This window comes from Chlorocebus sabaeus, chromosome 8 (genome assembly GCF_047675955.1).
Source record: "Chlorocebus sabaeus isolate Y175 chromosome 8, mChlSab1.0.hap1, whole genome shotgun sequence".
NCBI classification, from domain to species: domain Eukaryota; kingdom Metazoa; phylum Chordata; class Mammalia; order Primates; family Cercopithecidae; genus Chlorocebus; species Chlorocebus sabaeus.
In genome coordinates, this window is record NC_132911.1 from 82,703,042 (window position 1) to 82,719,535 (window position 16,494).

General features: G+C 36.5%; 1 protein-coding gene across 1 annotated transcript in view; it reads right to left on the reverse strand.

Moving 5' to 3' along the window:
- IL7 (interleukin 7) overlaps positions 1-16,494 on the reverse strand; it is a 61,806-nt gene that overhangs the window by 1,546 nt on the left and 43,766 nt on the right. The window contains exons 3-5 of the mRNA NM_001292079.1: positions 4,800-4,880; positions 3,334-3,465; positions 1,314-1,367 (exon numbers count right to left, since the gene is read on the reverse strand). Of these exons, the coding sequence (NP_001279008.1) occupies positions 1,314-1,367; positions 3,334-3,465; positions 4,800-4,880 (267 nt within the window). The remainder of the gene's footprint in view (positions 1-1,313; positions 1,368-3,333; positions 3,466-4,799; positions 4,881-16,494) is intronic.

Here is a 16,494-nt window from a genome sequence, read left to right on the forward strand (position 1 = left end):
AAGCAGATTTGAAATATATAGATGTGAAAATTTAATACTTTTCCTCGGACACTGAGAATAAGCATTCACTAAAAAGTAAAAAACAGGGAATCTTGGTTTTACCACTGCATCCTGGGAAAATAGTTGTTTTCTTTTCTTGTCTTTTTTTGTTTTTTGTTTTGTTTTGTTTTTTGGTTTTTGTTTTGAGATGGAGTCCCACTCTATTGCCCAGGCTAGAGTGCAGTGGCATGATATTGGCTTACTACAAATTCCGCTTCCTGGGTTCAAGCATTTCTCCTGCCTCAACCTCCTGAGTAGCTGGGACTACATTCGTGCACCATGCCCAGCTAACTTTTGTATTTTTAGTAGAAACGGGGTTTCACCATGTTGGCCAGGATGGTCTTGATCTTTCCACCTCGTGATCCGCCCACCTCGGACTCCCAAAGTGCTGGGATTACAGGTGTGAGCCACTGCACCCAACCTTTCTTTTCTAAACTTCCTTTCCAGATTATCTTAGTTGAAAGCCTTCAGCGTGTTTATATTGTTTTTAGCTCCTGTATTAATTTCAGATGTTCCACTTTGCATGGAATCCCTAGAGTTTCCTAAATCTGAGTATACAGGCTCACTCTGCTTTTCTGAAAAGAATAAGGCATTTCCATGTTGCCACATAGCTATTGGTCAAATAATGGAAATGTAAAAGAAGAATCCATCACTTTTATGAACCAGGTGTGCTCATTTTTCTATGCCTCAACCTAATTAATATCTATATCATTTTAAAGTTTAGTCAGATCCAGTTAAGTATTCTGCCTTATTAAGTCATTCATAAATATTTTCCATATTATTGTATAATTTATCTAATAATATCTAGTAGTATATGTATAAATATGTTTATATACTATTATATATTATACTGTACAATCTACAATAATAAAAGAGGTATAAGATAAGTCCTTATTGTTTAATTTTTATTTCTTTACAAACTAACAGGGATGGCTTTTTTTCTTCATGTATTTGTCATCTAGTTTATTTTCTCCTATATAAATTATTTGTTTATTTCTTTTACCTACTAACTACAATATTTTGATGTTGCTGCTTCTAAAAAAAATCATGCTTTGGCATTTGCCCTAACAGCTTCTCTTATAAAATAGTGGATTTAAAAATGCAATTTAAAGGACTCAAATTTTTGAGGGGCACTTCACTTCTCCTTTTATCAATGTTATGATAAATTATTTCAAAACCAGCTATAAGAAGCAAACAATTCAAGATGAAAAATTAGGAATTAAGTTGAGTGAAAAGTTGATGAACCATAAAGATAATTATACAATTATTCTCACCAAACTCTTTGTTGGTTGGGGTTCACCCAGGGCAGCTGGTTTTCTTCCTTTAACCTTAAAAACAAAGTCACATTTATGATATTGAATATTTCTTCATTGCTCCTCCAATTGTTTGTAATTGCTAATTTTCATATTGCCTTCAGCTCATCTAATCTATTTGAGATTCTACTTTAAATTTCTTATTGTTAAGAAAGTAAAACATTAATATCATTTAGAAATGGAATGTCAGGGTAAAGGAAGAAGCAAGAGAGTTCAATCTTCTGAACACCCAGAATCCATAATTTTGTAGGTATGCCTAGCACTGTGAAAAATTAACATAGTAGGGTATACTAACAGAGATAAAACTTGAATTTTAATCAATATAAAAATAAAGTTAACAAGAAATTGTTAAATCCTGGCCATACATTTTATTAAGCTTCACTTGTCAGAAACAAAATGAAATAAAACAATAGTAAAAAGCATGTATCATGCCTGGCTCATGAAGAAAATTCAGTTTAGCTGATTGCTTTAACATCTTGCCTTGTTATTTCAAGAAAAGGGTAACTTGTATCAAGTTAGTCAATGTTGTAATATAATTTAATTTCAAAGATTTAAATTATTCGCATATTTTCTTTCTCTACAGTTAGTTAATTTTGGAACATGATGATCCATACAAAGCTCAACACATAAGAGAAAGAATCACAAATATATAACATACCTAAGACCTTTACCCCTTCCTAGACCAAGAGGTGATATCAGTTGTCTGTTTTACACTTTTTTCAGTTGAACCAAGAGTGGAGGCTTATCATCAACATAGTATTTTCAACAGTCACAACTAATTAATTGGATGTACAAGCAACATACAACCTATTTGCATTAGATAAATGCAAATAACTATAAGTAGGAAAGAAGAAATGGTAGACTAGAGTAGGAAGTCTTCATGAAACTTGAACTGAACCTTGAAGGCATAGAACAAAATAGATCCAATTTATAGAAAAAAAAAAAGTAGAAATGCTCTCTAGGGGACAAACGTAAGGACCCAGGTTTGGAAATAAGCTTGGCAAATCCAGCACACTAAGAGGAGACTGGCTTCCATCGAGTACATAAAGCAATGATAAATGAGGCTGTCCAAGTTATATAATAGACAATCTACATTTTTATCACATCAATAGGGTTCAAAGATAGTCTTACCATTTTACCTTCTATGGGAAACTACTAGTGCTCAAACAAAACAAAATTATTTTTTAAGTCATAAAAATGTTATTTAAGAAAACATTTAAAACCATAAAATAACCTTTTGAGTTTGTGTGGCAGCTGGTAAAAATCCATAAAGAGGTAAATAATACAAATAAAATAAAACATTGTATTAAATATTGAAAACTTTTTAGTACTAAGCACTTTACATGTGTTATGCCATTTAATCCTTTCAAATCCTACAATATAGATATTATGTTTTTCTGCATTTCGTAGATAAGGAAACTGCTGTCCAGTCTCTAGATGATGTCTTCCATATTTGGTTTTGTTGTTTTAGTTCATAACCACTAGTAGAAATGTAGGAAAATATTAGCCCTATTTGTATCAAAATTATTTAAAGAAGGGGGAAATTGTTGGATATATATATGTCTAGTTTAAGCATAAAAAGATATTTGTTAAATACATTTGATTTCCTGTTTTATTCACTAGGAGTTCTTATAAATGTGTACATATATGGATTAAAGCTATTGATGAGTTTTAGATATAGAAATTTACCATTCTCCACCCAATATATCACCCTAGTATCCTTGGAAGTTATTATGGCAATGAAGCATTTATTTATTTATTTTTTACTCCCCTTTCACAAACAATTCACTCTAGCCAAGATATAAACAAGTATTTCCAAACCGAGCCTTTCCTCTTCTAGGATTGAGTAAATATACTTCAACTTTAGATGATAATAAACACTTAGGATTCTATGATAATGGATATGATCACCAGAGAATAGTGATATCTTAGCACAGGAGTAGTTAATATTTTCATTCAAAGTAAATAGTCCTTAGCTTACCTTGCCGGTGCAGTTCAAAAGTATTGTTGTGCCTTCTGAAACTTTTAATAAGTGGAGATCAAAATCACCAGTGCTATTCATTTTAAGAAATTGCTTCAACTTGCGAGCAGCACGGAATAAAAACATACCTTCCTATTACAAGAAAAAGTCAGAAGGGCCATGGTTCAAAAAAAATATTAATAAATGATAAGCTTTCTTAAGGAGCCTGGAGCTTGAGCTATATTGGTAGATAATGCCCCACCTCCACCCCAGCTTTCTATTCCAGTTAATCATGTGACTGACAAGTAACAGAACTAAAACTGTTTGACTCCTAGGTGACAGCAAGAAGTTCTTGGAACTTGGTTTAATGATTATCTTGACTTTTAAAGTTTGTTTTCTCTATTGTGCTTATGTGATCTTATCGCTTATATGTGAATATATTACAAGATTATTCAATTTTAAACATGATAGCTGAAGGAGAAGGCTTCTGGAAGCAACAATATATTATAAGAGGTATGTGTGGTTTTTTCTTATTATTTCTTGCATCTTTTGAGCTATGGATGTATAGCTGATAATAAGAAAATAAAGGACTGTAGTCACCTAAAACATAAGTTTTGCAGTTATTTAAATTAAGATATTTTTTAAAAAGAATTTATGGTTTTGAGATGCCATGAGGCTAACTTAGCTACTGTGAGTTTTAAAAAGACTATGAAATAGCACACCCGTTTCTGTAAGGAGAAATGACATAAACTTTTTAGGTTTTGTCAAGTGTAATATTATACCAACTAGATGTGGTAATCATTTAGAGATAAGCAAATACTGACAGAAAAATTTTCAAGATGCTTCTGACTAAATTATACCAATGACTTATATTTGTATGTGTGCAAGCAATCACATTAACAAGTATTTTTCTGTATAAGAACTTTTAGAGGCCGGGCAGGGTGGCTCACGCCTATAATCCCAGCGCTTTGGGAGGCAGACGCAGGCTAATCACTAGGTCAGGAGATCAAGAAACCCTGTCTCCACTAAAAATACAAAATCAGCTGGGTGTGGTGGTGCATGCCTGTAGACCCAGTTACTCGAGAGACTGAGGTAGGAGAATCGCTTGAACCCAGGAGGCGGAGGTTACAGTGAGCCGAGATTGCCCACTACACTCCAGTCTGGCGACAGAGTGAGACTCCGCCTCCAAAAAAAAAAAAAAAAGAAACAAAGAAATTTAGAAATAAGAGATAGGTGTGTCTTTGAATTTGACAATTCTAGTATTTTCAAGGTAAAAAAATAGAATGATTAAACAGAAAGAAAACTTGTTATCTAATAAGCACAGGGCTATTTGTAAAATTGGACCATAGTATGATCTAATCAATGGGAATTATGTGGTCAGACTGCAAATATTAATAGTATTCATATAATTCTCTAACAGAGGCACAAAAAATATAAGCTTCTATAAAATCAAGCTTGAATGACAAACTCCAAATAATTATCATTACCTTATTATCATCACATAGATGTCTTTTAAAAAAGTTAAATTCATTATTCAGGCAATTGCTACCAATTTCTTTCATGCTGTCCTGTAATAAATAACATAAAATAATGAGGTTAAAACTGAGTACTTTTCTAATATCTTATAATTATAAAAATAATAATCTTATAATATCTGGTATTTATATGTGCATTTTAAGGAAAATAACTTGCCTGGCTCAGCTGACTAAGCATGAGGAATAGTTTCCTATAGTTGAAGGATAAAAAAGTGTATACAAAAATTCTTTCATATTTAGAGCCCCTCCCAGATCCCATAATTGAATCCCAGAATTCACTAAGAGAACCTGGCTCATCTAGGGAAATAAAAGTATCTATTTTAGAAGTTATGCTATATAGACAAAGTATTATAAAATGTGAAGTCATTAAGTTGAGATGAATTTAAGAGGTTATTCAGTCAAATTTCCTCCCATCAACAAACAACAAGAAAAGGAATTTATATTAGAATTAAGGGATCCATACAAAGCTCAACACATAAGAGAAAGAATCACAAATATATGACATACGTAAGACCTTTACTCCTTCCTAGCCAAGAAGATTTCAGCTGTTTGTTTTACATTCTTTTCAGTTGAGCTGAGACTTCAGGCTTATAATCAACATAGTATTTTCAACAGTCAACTAATTAATTGGATGTGCAAGGAATATAAAACCTATCTGCATTAGACAGTACTTTGAAATTGACAGTGAGAATTAAGGTTGAAATTTATTCACAACATTTTTAGTAATCCAATTTTCTGGGATGGTTAAGGTAGAATTTTCCTGAGACACGGTGTAATTGCATGTGTGTGTATTATAAACATAGGAGTGGGAAAGCAGACTGGTATGTGCTCTTTTTTTTTTTTTTTTATTTATAAGGAATGTAGTAGAAGAAGGTAGAGATTACCTAAATCAATAATTTAGTTGATATTAGGAAAAACTTCCTAAGGTTTCAGATTTTCGTATGCACTGGGTTGGACTAACTCTGTCCAGCAAACTAGCAATTCCATGCTATCAGAGCTTCTAGGACTAAAAGCAATCTTAGCCTACATAATGTCTCCAGAGAAACAGGATAAGAAGTGAAGCAATGGCAGGATTTAGTCATGGGCTTTGAATCCTCATGTGCCTCTCAGAAAAGTATTCATTACTCTTATCTCCTGTGAAAAGCATGATGATGTCTGGGTTTACCCTGATTTTAAAATGTATATACTATCAGTTTTATCTAGAAGAAGTGTCTGAATACATACATCTCAAGTGTAAAAGATACATTTTCAGTAACTATCTTCACATTGCCATTGTACATATTCCTGAAAATGTAGTGGATAATTAATATTTGCCTATTAAGTTATTTTCATGTTGACTTCCCCTTACCCAAAGGACAATAACTCATACATAATTTTTTTCTTTGATAAAACAAAGAGTTTTTAATTTTTACCATGTCATCCTTCAAAAAAGAAGTTGAAATATGTGCAACTACTCTATATGATATCTTCCAATTCACCAAAAATATCATATGAGACAATATGTCACATAATGAATGCCAATTTCTTGAAACATTTTAGCAAATTGCATGACACACGAATATTTAAAAAGCCATATTGGTTAGGTGGCTGTTCTAGGTTATTAATAAAACTTATTTTTGGCAGATCCACAGAAAGATAATGTTATACCAGTTGATTTTTTTTACCTAATGCTTGATACAGAATGTAAATGGGTTACTATAGCCTTAAAAAGTTGACTCCTATAGAGGTCACAGTTATTAATTCATCGACCTTAGTACATTTTATTAATGCATCCGGTATAGATCTATATGACTGCCAATTACTGTTGCTTTCTAAAATACTCTTCATTCATGCCCAGTCAGAAGAATGGCTCAGAGTAAGAATTACAGATACATGGTGTTGGAAAGAAACTTAAATGGCCATCTTTTGATTTAACAAGGAATAGAATTACTTGACCAAAGTCACAATAATTGTTTATTATTCACATGTCACATATGTCCAGATGCAAATAAGAAATCACAGCTGGGCACGGTGGCTCACGCTTGTAATCCCAGCACTTCGGGAGGCCAAGGCGGGTAGTTCGCGAGGTCAGTAGTCCGAGACCAGCCTGGCCAACATTGTGAAACCCCATCCCTACTAAAAATTAAAAAAAAAAAAAAAAAAAAAAATTAGCTGGGTGTGTTGGCACATGCCTGTAATCTCAGCTACTTGGGAGGCTGAGGCAGGAGAATCGCTTGAACCCAGGAGGCGGAGCTTGCAGTGAGCCGAGATCACACCACTGCACTCCAGCCTGGGCAACAGAGCAAGACTCTGTCTCAGAAAAAAAAAAAAAAAAAAAAAAAATCATATATCACATATGTCAAGATGCACATAAACAAATTTCTTCAAATATTTTATGAATGTGGAAAATCAAAAGAGAAAAGCCAGGATTATAAGACTGAACTGCAGTATTTTCTAGTATAAAACATGACATTGTCTAAGTTCTTTTTTTTAGGTGAAGTTATTTATTTATTTTTTTGAGACGGAGTCTCGCTCTGTCACCCAGGCTGGAGTGCAGTGGCCGAATCTCAGCTCACTGCAAGCTCCGCCTCCCAGGTTCATGCCATTCTCCTGCCTCAGCCTCCCGAGTAGCTGGGACTACAGGCGTCCGCCACCTCGCGCGGCTGGTTTTTTGTATTTTTTAGTAGAGACGGGGTTTCACCGTGTTAGCCAGGATGGTCTCTATCTCCTGACCTCGTGATCCGCCCGTCTCGGCCTCCCAAAGCGCTGGGATTACAGGCTTGAGCCACCGCGCCCAGCCGAAACCTAGTGTCCATTCGTTGTTTTTTTATCCTCTCCCTCTTCCTACCGTCCATCCTCTAAAAAGCCCTGGTGTGTATTGTTCCCCTGTGTGTGTCCATGTGTTCTCATCATTTAGCTGCCACTTATAAGTGAGAACATGTGGTATTTGGTTTTCTGTTCCTGTATTAGTTTGCTAAAGATAATGGCCTCTAGCTCCATCCATGTCCCTGCAAAGGACATGATCTCATTGATCTCATTCTTTTATATGGTTGCATAGTGTTCCATGGTGTATATGTACCACATTTTCTTTATCCAGTCTGTTATTGATGGTCATTTAGGTTGATTCCATGTCTTTGCCATTGTGAATAGTGCTGCAATGAACATACACGTGCATGTGTCTTTAAAACGGAATGATTTATATTCCTTTGGGTATATGCCCAGTAATGGGACTGCTGAGTCGAATGGAATATCTGTCTTTAGGTCTTTGAGAAATTGCCGTACCATCTTCCACAATGGCTGAACTGATTTACATTCCCACCAACAGTGTATAAGCATTCCCTTTTCTTCACAACCTTGCCAGCATGTTATTTTTTGACTTTTTAATTATAGCCATTCTGACTGGTGTGATGTGGTATTCCATATTTCCTGGAGGTTGTGTTCATTCCTTCTCATTCCTTTTTCTCTACTCCTGTCTGCCCGCCATATTTCATAAAGTCAGTCTTCAAGCTCTGAAATTCTTTCCTCTGTTTGGTCTATTCTACTATTAATACTTGTGATTTTATTATGAAATTCTTGTAGTGTGTTTTTCAGCCCTATCAGGAGGATTAAGTTCTTCTCTATACTGGCTATTCTGAACCCTTACTGGAGAGGTAATGAGGTCAGTTGGAGGAAAGAGGGCACTCAGGCTTTTTGAGGTTTCAGCATTCTTGCTCTGATTCTTTCTCATTTCTGTGAACTTATCTAATCTACCTTCAATGTTCGATGTTGCTTACCTTTGGATTTTTTTTTTTTTTCTTTTTTTTCGTGGCACAATTCAGCCACTTTACCATAGGGATGCTGTGGTTTGCGGGGGGTGTACTCCAGTCCCTAGTTGCCTTGGATTTTTCAGTAGCTGAAGGGATCACCAATGAAGGCTGCAGAAGAGTAAAGATGGCAGCCTGCCACTTCTTCTAGGAGCTCTGGCCCAGGGAGGTACGAACCTGTTGCCCGGTGGAACGCACCTGCAGGAGGTGGCTGGAGATCCAGGTTGGGAGGTCTTGCCCAGTCAGGAGGAAGAGGATCAGGACCCACTTATAGAAGAAGTCTGGCCATGCTTTTGTAGAGCAGCTGTGCAGTGCTGGGGTAACGCTTCACTCCTGTTGGCTTGGGCTCTCCAAAGCCTGCAGGCTGGACAGGCTCAGTACCCAAATAGCAGAGATGGCAGCCCACACCTCCCTCTGGGACCTCTGTCCCAGGCAGTTTTCAGATCTCTGTAGGCCAGAGAACACGAGCGGGGATGGCTGGAGGCCCTGCTTGGGAGGTCCTGCCCAATAAGGAGGGATGACTCAGGGACCTGAGTCTGACCACGTGTTGGTCAGAGCAGTTGTGCTGTGTTGGGGGATCCCTTCTGCCCCTGATCGGTTTGGACTCTTCAAAGCCTGCAGGCTGAAAAAGATCACTCACCCAAACAGTGAAGATGGTGGCCTGCCCCTCTCCCTGGGAACTCCATCCCAGGTAGGCACAACACTGCTGCTGGTGGCTGGCTGGAATTCCAAGCCAATGTGTCTTATCCTTTGAGGCACCATGGAAGTGGGGCTCACAGACCATCGCTCCTTGGACCCTGGATTCAGCCTCTTTCCTAAGGGTATGCACACAGATCTAATATCCTGCTTTTCTGGAGTTGCAGTTACTTTTGCCAGGAAGCCTGGAGCTGGAATATCTACAGTTCCTGTTCTCCAACATGTGCCTGAGCAGCTGAAGACTCCCATATCTCTGTGTGTTAGACTGAAAGCCCTGGTGGAGTGGGTTCAAGAGGGGATCTCCCAACTCGAGGTTGCAAAGATCCGTGGGAAGAGTGTAGTTCCCGGGTCACATATTCACTCACCACTTCTCTGGGCAGGGGAGGTTCACTTGGCTGGGTGTCATGCCCAGGTGGGCTGTCGTCCTGACTTTCTTTTCTATGTTCTCCATGGGACAAGTTGTTTCCTTGATTAATCCCTATGTGATAACTTGTATGTTTCAACTGAAGGTGCTGTATTTACTTGCCCTTTTGTTCCTCTTTGTGAGAACCACTCACACTAGCTACTTCTAGTTGGCCATCTTGGCCACTTCCCAACTCTTTTTCTTTCAAGTTCTTCAAATACATAATGTTCTTTACATTTATAGAATTAGATCTTCAATTTCAGCATAGTTTTCTTCTATCTTTGAATTTTTAAATTACATTTTAAGTCTATCCTTTAGAAACACTAATTATATAAAAAATGAATCTTCTATTGAACTTTTTCTTTTCATGTGTGTATGTACACACATATATACACACACACACACAATTTCATTTTGCATGGTTTTACTCATCCTGTCTTTCATATGCCTGTTTTAATGGAGTATTCATTTCCAGTTTTTATTTTAGTCTCTATATTTCCCCTAATTCCAAAGAACATTCGTTTCTTTCTGGTTTCTTTCATACTATATTGTTTTTAGATGTTTTTACGTTGGTTTCTTAGAGACTTCACATTTTCCATTGCTTTCATGGATAATTAAACTGTGGTCTTAATACTTCATTTTCCTTTTGCCTATTTTTGTGTTAATTCATTTGTTCATTTATTTTGCTAGTATCAGTGCATAATGTTCCTTTTAAATTTTCTGATTATTTTTGAAGGGATGCTAAAGTAGAGTAGATTATTGTTCAGCCAATATTTAACATCTAACCTCACCAAATAATAGGATGTATTCATTCCATATGGCTGACATAACAAATTACCAAAACCTTGGAGACTTAGAACAATAAAAACTTATTATCTCACATTTCTAGAGGTTCTGGTAGAGCATGCATTGTTTGCCTCTTCCGTCTTCTGTTGTCTGCCAGCATTCCTTAGTGTTTCTTGGCTTGTCGCCTCATGGCTCCAGTCTCTGCCTCCATCTTCACATCACCTTCTTTGTGTGGGTGTCAAGTCTCCTTCTGCTTTTCTCTTAGAAGGAGCTCGTGATAGCATTTAAGGTCCACCAAGATAATCCAAAATAAACTTATCACACCAATATTCTTAGTTCAATCACATCTGTAGACTTCTTTACTTTATACATTTCCAGAGATTAGAGTTTTTTTTATCTGGGTGGCCATTATTTAATCTGCTATAGAGAAGTATGTTCCTCTGTCCATTAATGTTGCATTTGTCCAAAAGACATGTGGTAAGAAATTGATGCTTTCTGTATAGTTTCTATGAGACAAGAATTTGGAAGCTGCTTAACTGGGAGCTTCTGGTTCTGCATCTTCCATGAGGAGGTAGTCAAGATGTTGGTCATGTCTGTAGTCACCTGGACTTCATCAGGACTAGAGGATCTATTCCCAAGATGACCCATTCATGTAGTTATTGGCAGAATGCCTCAATTTCTCACCACATGAGCTTCTCCACAGGCTTTCTTCAATATCCTTCCAAGATAGTTGCTGACTTTCCCCCAAGTATCAATGTAAGAGAAAGCAACGAGGAAGTCATGTCTTTTATTACATGGAAGTCACACACTGCCATTTCCACATTATTCAATTGCCTTGCAGTGAGTCACTAATTCCAATCCACACTCAAGAGGAGGGAATTTAAGCTGTACCTCTTGTAAGATGGAGTATCAAATAATTTGTGGGCATATGTTAAAACTCCCACACAGCTGCTTCTTTCATCTTATGACTTAGAATGAAACATATGGAGGTAATCAAACTCAGCTAAACTGTATACCTGTGAACCTAAGGTAAATGCATATTACTGTATGCCTTTCTCTCTTTCTGTGTGTGTATGTGTTTGTAGCAAAAACTGACTGATAGAGAACTATTGCTTTTTAGATCAACTAATTTTCCAAAAATAAAGGTGGAAAAGGGCAAAGGTAATGAAATGAAACAGCTGTTCATTCTTATCCTATTTCTGTATTCTCTGTCACAGGACAGTTTTCTTCTTAATTTTTTCATATTTATCTTTTCAGGAGAGAAAGTCAATATGGTTCACAGTTACTCTTCATGGTCACATGTGTTAGAGCTAGCAAACTAATGTCTAATTATTGCTCATAGCTGATTGCTGCTTCCTTTATGTTCTTTTTTCCTTCTTTTTGTGGGGCTGGTTCTAAGGATTGGAAAGTTTTGGCATAGACTATATTCAGTCTCATGTCTCTTGCTATAAATGAACTTGGTCCCTATAGAAATATACTTCATTGCCTTTTTTTTTTTTTTTTTTTTTTTTTGAGATGGGGTCTGTGACTCAGGCTGGAGTGCAGTGGCACAGTCTCAGCTTGCTGCAACCTCTGCCTCCTGGGTTCAAGCGATTCTCCTGCTTCAGCTTCCTGAGTAACTGGATTCCAGGCATGCACCACCACAGCCCATAATTTTTGTATTTTTAATAGAGACTGGGTTTCGCCATGTTGGCCAGGCTGGTCTCAAACTCCTGACCTCAAGTATAGTAGAAATAATTTTCATTTCTGATCATCACTATGACAACCTATCCATGGCCTTGTGCCATCTGAAGCCTTGTTTAGGGGGACTTTTAAAATGCGCTGCTTATTTTTTAGAAAATCTACTCTGTATGAAATTTGAAAAAGGCATATATTGTTCCTGGAATTCTATTTCATTTGCTACAATTTTTGCCATTTGTCAAGTAGCTTAGCAGATTATAGTATGACTTAATAGTTAATTCTTGGTTTAAATTAAAGTCATTTATTCTTTGATCAAATACTTTAGCACTTACCATGTGCCATTTAGTATTAGGAATACAACAGGGATCAAAATCATACATGGCTCCTTCCCTCAAGAAGTTTACTATTTGGTAGCAAAAACATTAATCCAATAACAGCAATCAATTCTCAACTTGATAACTGTTATAAATACAAGATATATGCTGCCATGAAGCCTATACAAGAAGATTTTACTTGAAAACCTCAATGAATACTTCCCAGAGGAGGATACTTCACAGTAGATCTCAATCATAAGTACCCTAGGGAAAAGGGGGATTCAATAGCAAACAATATAGGTGACTACTTTGGAGAGGGCGGGAACATGGCCTGTATGTGGCTAGAAAGAAGAGAGCAAGGGAAAGTAGGAATATAGCTGAGAGAGGAAGAGACAGAACTGGTTCAACATAAAGCAAGGGCTGGAAGAGATCAAATTATGTGTGGCCTTAAGGATATTTTAAGAAGTTTTGTGTCAATCCTAAAAGCAATAATTAATGTATTTCTACTTACAAATGTGGGAATAGCTTTCCTGGTTTACTTTTTTCACCGATCATATTAACAACCACATACCAGATGGTTTGGAGAGAGGTTCAAGAAAGTATATGGGTGAATCTTTATGAGGCTATTACATAGTCAGTGCTTAAGATAATGGTTTATTGCACTTGATGGTAACAGAGAATCTTGAAATATGTGAATATATTTGAGAAATAGGAAGCAAATTTAATGTGATTTGAAAATAAAAATTAAGCAGGATGGACATATCAAGGATCATTCCTGACTTGTCTTGTGTTTACAACAAAAGAGTCAGATGCTCCTTGACTTAAATGGGTTTACATTCCAATAAGCCCATTGGAAATTCAAAGATTATAAGTCTAACTATAGTGAGCTGGTTATCATTAGTATTGTGTTGCCATTGAGACAGGAAATAGAAGAAGAGGTGGAGTGTCTAAATCACGTGTTAGGTTTTAAACAGATGATGTTTGAGCTGACTTTCAAAGATTCAGGAACAGATAATAGACAAATAGTGAAGCCAGAGAGTTAGACGGAAAGCCAAGAGAATAGATCGTTTTGAGGAAGTGGTGGTCCACAGTAAATGCCAATTAAAAGATCAGGTAACTTGAGTCTTGTTCAAAATTTATCTACATAAAGAAAACAAGCTAAAGTAGAAAAGAAAGCTAATAATGGAATGGTAAAATAGATGATGGAAAATAAAATAAAATATTAAGCAGATATATTTGTTTTCAGGTAATGTTTACAAACAAGTGATGAATCTATAATAAAACATTAAGAGGAAAAGGTACTATGTAGAAGCCTATATTTAAATGTGAATGCATATGTAGACACTTGAACACACTTATCTAGCAGAAGCTTTTTAACTTTCATTTAACTGACTTTCTGGATGATCAATAGTTTCTATTCCTTCTGTCAAAACATATTGACTAATGCTCAGAGAACAATGAAGACTCCAGTTTAGTTTCTTATGTGCTCGTGTATATTTTTTTCCACCATTTCAGCTGCTTTTTACTAAGTCAATTCCTTAACACTAAGTTATACTTAGCATTTAATTATAATACTTAATACTATATAAATCAATAAAATATTAGTATAAAAATAGTTCTTTTGAGAACCTCTACTTTTCAGTTTGGTATGTAGGAAGCTTAGAAATTGCCAATCCATACTTACAAGTAAAAAAGCTAAACCCATTAGAAAAAACAACAACTCTTCTTAGATCAGAGAAGTGAAGTCACAGGGCAAACCACTGCCCTGAAGTTGGAGAGACAGAGAGGACCCCCAAATTAGAGAAACAGAACCACAACTTACTGAAGCAGAGATCCATGAGCAGAAACCTCCATAGCAACCATTGTGGGGGTAGAAAAAATTAAACTGTAGTTGGCAAATTGCTGAAGGCTCAGTGTGAAACAACTTTGAGAATTAAAAACTCCAAAGGTACCCAGTCATAGTGGGGGGCTACATACTTTTATGAGTTTGACTTTTAGGAGCTCTATCTACTAGGTCCTCATGGTAAATATCAGATGAGAAAGTCCTCTTGTGCTTTTGGTAGGAGGAGGGGAAAAAACTACTATAAAATCAGCCAGAGGTGGGAGGATCACTTGAGCCCAGAAGTTTTAGACCAGCCTGGAGAACACAGTGAGATCCTATCTTTACAAATAATTACAAAAAATCAGACAGGCATGGTGGCACATGCCGATGGTCCCAGCTACTCAGGTTGAGGTAGGAGCATCACTTGAACCCAGGAGGTCAAGGCTGCAGTGAGCCATGATTTATATCACTGCATTCCAGCCTGGGTGACAGTAAGACCCTGTCTCAAAAAAATAATAATAATTTCTAAAAAGCTGAATAGTCTGTTCTCCTTTAAAGGGCCTAACCTCAAGGGAAACTATTTTACCAGCACCTAACCTTCTGAGGTTTTATCAGAGTCTGATCTGCCTGGGGGAAAAAATACCCAACTCTAGGGTCCTCTAGTTTTTCACATGTTGGAAGGCTGCCCTGTACCCCCTAAGGAGGGGGAAAAAAAGAGCAGCACTGGTAAAGTTCACAGTCCAGGGCACAGGCTCACCAAAAGACTAAGACCTAATCACAGGCTTATAGAACACATCCCCTTTTTCCACACCATATCATGACATCACTAAAGGCCTATTTATCACAGTTTCTTTTACTCAGAACATTATAATCAGCTATGAAAAAAAATTACAAGGCATACTAGAAGGCAAAAAACACAGTCTGAAGAGCCAGAGCAAGCATAAGGACCAGACTTATATATGGCCATGAGGTTGGAATTATCAGAACAGAAATCTTTTTAAAAGTCTATGATTGAGGCCAGGCGCGGTGGTTCACGCCTGTAATCCCAGCACTTTGGGAGGTCGAGGCAGGCAGATGACAAAGTCAGGAGATCAAGACCATCCTGGCTAACACGGTGAAACCCCTTCTCTACTAAAAATACAAAAAAATTAGCCGGGCATGGTGGCGGGCACCTGTAGTCCCAGCTACCCAGGAGGCTGAGGCAGGATAATGGCGTGAACCTGAAAGGTGGAGGTTGCAGTGAGCCGAGATCGTGCCACTGCACTCCAGCCTGGGCAACAGAGCGAGACTCCATCTCAAAAAAAAAAAAAAAAGTCTATGATTAATATGCTCAGAGCTATCAGAGCCATAATGAAAAAATTAGACAACAGACAAGAACAGATAGAAAATGTAAGCAGACAGATTAAAATTCTAGGAAATATTTTTAAAATGATAAAGATCAAAAACAGAAATAAAATATGCCTTTGATGGGCTCATTAGTAGACTTCACATAGCTGAGGAAAGAATCTTGGAGTCTAATGATAGGACAACAGAAACTTCCAAAACTGAGAAGCAAAAATAATAATAATAAAAAACTGATAAAAAAGAATAGAATATCTAAGAACTGTGGGACAACTACAAAAGGAGTAGCATACATGTAATGGGAATATTAAAAAGGAGAAGAGAGAGAAAAAGAAAAATCAAGGGATGAAGAAAATATCTAGAAAAGAATGAAATTGGAGAAAAGAAACAACTTACCTATAGAAAAGCAAAGATAAGAATTACATCCAACTTCACCACAGAAATCATGCAAGCAAAAAGAGAGTGGAATGAAATATTCAAAATGTTGAGAGTAAAAAAACACTGTTTAAATTCTGTACTCTGTGAATTTATCCTTCAAAAACGAAGGAGGAATAAAGACTTTCTCAGATAAACAAAAATTGAGAGAATTTGTTACAAGTAAATCTGCCTTGCAAGAAATCTTAGCAGAAGCTATTCAGGAAGAAGGAAAATGACGTAAGTCAGAAATGTGGATCTAAATAAAGGAAAGAACAGCATCAGAGAATAAGTGAAGGTAAAATAAATACTTTCCCTTATTTTTACTTTTATTTTCTTTCATTTTTAGTTGATGCAATAATTGTACATATTTATGTATGACACAGTGATATTTCCATATGTGATATAC